Source organism: Nicotiana sylvestris, chromosome 11, assembly GCF_000393655.2.
Source record: "Nicotiana sylvestris chromosome 11, ASM39365v2, whole genome shotgun sequence".
Lineage (NCBI taxonomy): Eukaryota > Viridiplantae > Streptophyta > Magnoliopsida > Solanales > Solanaceae > Nicotiana > Nicotiana sylvestris.
The window spans coordinates 5,324,021-5,329,054 of record NC_091067.1 but is presented as its reverse complement, the minus strand read 5'-3'; the positions used below and the strand labels follow the sequence as shown (position 1 = coordinate 5,329,054).

The 5,034-nt window shown below is 36.8% G+C and overlaps 1 protein-coding gene across 1 annotated transcript; it reads left to right on the top strand.

Moving 5' to 3' along the window:
- The first annotated feature begins 203 nt into the window (after positions 1–203).
- LOC104237726 (pentatricopeptide repeat-containing protein At4g30825, chloroplastic-like) lies at positions 204–3,677 on the top strand. The gene is given in 5 exon segments (XM_009791927.2): positions 204–1,467; positions 1,469–1,688; positions 1,691–2,180; positions 2,182–2,695; positions 3,269–3,677. Coding segments are annotated over 4 exon segments (2,325 nt in total). The 5' UTR covers positions 204–306; the 3' UTR covers positions 2,636–2,695; positions 3,269–3,677.
- Positions 3,678–5,034: the final 1,357 nt, after the last annotated feature.

The following is a 5,034-nucleotide window of genomic DNA, read 5'->3' as shown; positions in this document are numbered from 1 at the left end:
TTAGAGTTTCAAGATTAGAAACTGAGGATTTAGAGACTTCTGAGTTGAGTTTAGATGGTGAAAGGGTTGAGAATTTTGAAGGTGATTTAGGAAATGAGAGCTTTGTTTCTGAAAGATTAAATCTTGGTGGGGTTTCTAAGAAAGGGAAGTTTAATGTTTGGAAGAGATTTAGGAGGGTCAAGAGGGTAGCGAACTACTCGAAATATAGGTCTAGTTTCAGAGAGAAAGATAGGAATCATGGAATGCAAGAAAAAACCAAGGTTGTGTTTGATGAAATTAGTGAGGAGAATGTGATAGATAGTCAAAATGGGGTTGATTTTGATGCTGAGAATATCGGTTCTTGACTCGAGTTTGGAACGCTGCAATGCGATATTGAAACAACTCGAAAGTGGTGACGATGGGAAAGCGTTGAGTTTTTTCCGATGGATGCAGAAAAATGGAAAGTTAAAGCAAAATGTTACTGCCTATAATTTGATACTCCGTGTCTTGGGGAGAAGAGGGGACTGGGATGGAGCGGAGGCGATGATTAAGGAAATGAGTCTGGAGTCGGGTTGTGAGCTTACGTATCAGGTTTTCAATACCCTTATTTATGCTTGCCATAAGAAAGGGCTCGTGGAGTTGGGTGCTAAGTGGTTCCACATGATGTTGGTGAACCGAGTTCAGCCAAATATTGCAACTTTCGGTATGCTAATGGCTCTCTATCAGAAAGGTTGGAATGTTGAGGAAGCAGAATTTACATTTTCAAAGATGAGGAGTCTCAATATTATGTGCCAATCTGCATATTCAGCTATGTTAACTATATATACGCGAATGAGATTGTATAATAAAGAAGAAGAAATCAATGGTTTTTTGAGGGAAGATGAAGTAATTCTGTATCAGGAAAATTGGTTGGTTCTGCTCAATGCTTATTGTCAACAAGGCAAGTTAACCAAGGCTGAGCAGGTCTTAGCTTCAATGAAGCAATCTGGTTTTTCGCCAAATATAGTTGCGTACAACACATTGATCACTGGATACGGGAAGATTTCCAACATGCGTGCTGCACAACGCTTGTTTGGTGATCTTAAAAGGGTCGGAGTGGAGCCCAATGAAACAACTTACAGATCTATGATCGAAGGGTGGGGATGTGCAGACAATTATGAGGAGGCAAGGAGATACTATGTGGAACTGAAAAGACTCAGACACAAACCAAACTCGTCTAATTTGTACACGATGCTGAATTTACAAGTCAAGCATGGAGATGAAGAGGATGTTGTTAGAACTATTGAGGAAATGATGCACTCTGGCAGCGAAAAGTCAACCGTCCTTGGCATTCTTTTGCAAGCATACGAGAAGCTTGAATGCGTTCACAAAGTTCCTTCGATTTTGAGAGGTTCTTTATATGATCATGTTTTGAGAAACCAGATATCTTGTTCGAGTCTGGTAATGGCTTATGTGGAAAACAGCATGATAGATGATGCATTAAAAGTTTTTAAGGGAAAAACAGTGGGAGGATGCTTTATTTGAGGACAACTTGTACCATTTGTTAATTTGCTCGTGCAAAGATTTCGGATATCCAGAGAATGCTGTGAAAGTGTTCACTTGTATGCTGAAATCTTATAACCCGAACTTACACATAATACGCACTATGATAGACATTTACAGTACAATCAACGATTTTGCTGAAGCTGAAAAGCTTTATCTAATGTTGAAGATTCAGATGTTAAACTGGACATGATAACTTTTAGTGTTGTGGTAAGAATGTATGTGAAATCTGGAGCTTTAGAAGAAGCCTGCTCTGCGTTGGATGCAATGGAGAAACAAAAGAACATTGTTCCAGACAAATATTTGCTCCGTGATATGCTCCGAATCTACCAGCGATGTGACAAGCAGGACAAATTGGCGGATCTTTACTACAAACTTGTGAAAAGAGGAGTCATATGGGATCAGGAAATATACAGTTGTGTCATAAACTGTTGCGCTCGTGCATTGCCAGTTGATGAGCTTTCGAGGCTTTTTGACGAGATGCTTAAACATGGATTTTTACCCAATACAGTCACCTTCAATATTATGCTTGACGTTTATGGAAAGTCCAGGCTCTTCAAAAGGGCAAGAGAAGTTTTTTTGATGGCGAAAAAGCGGGGTTTGGCTGATGTTATCTCTTACAACACACTCATAGCTGCATATGGAAGAAGCAAAGACTTCAACCGTCGAGAAAATGCATTTCAATGGCTTTTCGGTTTCTCTAGAAGCCTACAATTGTATGTTAGATGCCTATGGGAAAGAAGGACAAATGGAGAAATTCCGTAATATCTTGCAAAGACTGAAGGAATCTGGTCATTCTTCTGATCATTACACCTACAACATTATGACAAACATTTATGGTGAGCTCGGGTGGATTGAAGAAGTTGCAAATGTACTGACTGAATTGAAAGAATCAGGAATTGGACCTGATTTGTGCAGCTATAACACATTAATAAAGGCATACGGAATTGCTGGTATGGCTGAAAGTGCAGTAGATTTGGTCAAGGAAATGCGCAAAAATGGAATTGAACCTGATCGAATAACCTACGCTAACCTAATCAATGCATTACAGAAAAATGATATGTTTCTCGAGGCTGTTAAGTGGTCTTTATGGATGAAGCAGATTGGATTGTAAGATCCAAATCTGACAAATATTGCTGTTATTAATCGTGGCTCAATCATCTCCGGTTTACAGGTATTACGTTATATTCACACATATGTTCATATTGATCTTCTTTGAATTGTACTGTATAAATCTTTTCGACTGCAAGTGTCCTACCTGCTATATTTCCTGGCATTGGAAACGCACCTTCCCGTGAAGTAGTTTGCATCAATTACTCCCTCCGTCCCAATTTATGTGACGGTATTTGGATGTGCACGGAGAATAAGAAAGAAAAGAAACTTTTAATAGAAATTTGTGTGGCTAGAAATCATCTCGTTAAGGGTAAAAAGGAAAATTTAAAGTTGATTTTTACCAAATATAGCAATGTACTATTCTTTTTGGTATTGACTAAAAAGGAAAGAGTGTCGCATAAAAATTTTTTGGGGACGGAGCTAATAATATATTTGCCATATTTTATTGCTGTATTACCTAGATTAAGACTGCAGAACTTTTACTAAGTCATGCATATGTTAGTATTTAAACCGACTCGTAGAGGATTTCAAGTGTTCTTTCAACTGCTGACTCGCTTATAACTCGTGTAACTGCATGTCTTTCACTGCCAATTTCTCTACTTATTAACAGTGTGATTCATTTTGGCCTATTCAGGTCAGGGCTTGTATTCTTCTTGTATAGACACTATAGTTTCCGGCAAAGATTTTACTGAGTAACCTGGAGTATTAGCGATGCTGGCTTCGCATGTAAGAGCAGGTCCTAGAAGGCCACATATATGCAGTCGTCTACTTGCGCAAAAAGTTTGTGTAACGTAATTCAAAGATACCTGTGTATTTATTGTCCCATAATACACCGGTTAGTGTATAGTTGTAACTATTTCAAGATGGAAAATAGCTTACTGTGATTGTTTAGTTGATCATCTGTATCTCCAGGAAGTCATCTCTCTGTTGTAATAAATCAAAATGGTAAAAGGCTCTAAACCATTTAGAGTGTATTAGCTGCTATATAACTGAGCCATTTTTGGTATATTTTCAATAAAAATCTCTGCCATTTTGTTTTCTCCTTTTGAAATTCATTGCTTTTAAGTATCAAAATGAGAAAGTCTTCGTTATGAATTTTAGAGGTGAAGCCAAAATCTAAGGGGGGATGTACACAAATAGCCGTTTTTAGGACTGCTATTTAGAGTTTAGCCTGTATTTATTTTATTCTGCAAAAATCTTAACTTTAGGGCTTTGTGTCTTGAAAAAATTGAACTGAAAAACTGAAATTCAGGATACACTGGCTAATTTTTAAGGAGCAACTCTCTAGAATGACTACCTGTGTCATTTCTACAAATTCTAAGAGGTTATTTGGTTGTGAAACAAGTTATCCCATGATTAATTATCCCGGGATTAGTTATTCCATCTACCATGAGAATAAAAAATAGTACAACCCCGGGATAATTAAGAATAGTTATTCCACGATTTTTATCCCAATTAAACGTGAAATAAACTCATTTCAAATTTAATTCCGAAATTAATTATCCCTTATTCTTCGTACCAAACGAGCCCCAAGGGTATAGGCGTGTCAGTCCAAGACATTTATCGTTTTGATACCTTTATGTATCTTATATATGAGACCTATGATGGTGAGAATGAGTTTTCCAAATGTGAAATTCAACAAACATTTAAGACAATGAGTTGAGAAATCTAAAAAACTATTATAAATCTCGATTGATGCTCAGAATTGGACATTATGCAACTCAACAACCATAATAAGTGGCTTCCTTTTTCGTACTTTAAGAGTGTATGACTTAGTGGTCAATAAATTAGATGAAAACGAGAAAAAATTAGGTTAAAATAACGCTTGGCAATTTTTTTTATTTGCCTAATTCTTGATGGGCAGTACCTATGCTGGTGAGATAGTCAAGGCTCGGTTAAGCTGGTTAAGACCTCATCTTTATAAAATAAAATAAAAAGTGACTTTTCTTTTTCATTTTCCTTTTAGCGGAAATATATGATGTTTGGCTGGGTGTTATCTTCAATTTTTTCTTGTTGTTAATGCACCACACTAAAACTATAAATGGGATTTTTTGTGTCCTAAACTAGAGAGCCATCTTGAGAGATTTTTTTTGCTATAACTATTTAGTATTCGGAATTTACTGACCCGACTAATTCAGATTCACATTGCGTACATTCAATTCAAGGAGGAAGCGATCTCTATCATATATTTCTCCATTCTCAAGACTCAAATCCGAAACCTTTTGTCAAGGGCGGAGGATCCTTCTATCCCGTTACATCTTTTGGTTGACTATTTGTTGTACGGAATCCGTACCTTCCTGTTATAGTAAACCTTATAAACATCTGCCCGTAATTGGTTTCAAGTAACTTAGTATTGATTCTTTTATACTACTAGTGTATAAATTATATCAATAAAAATCT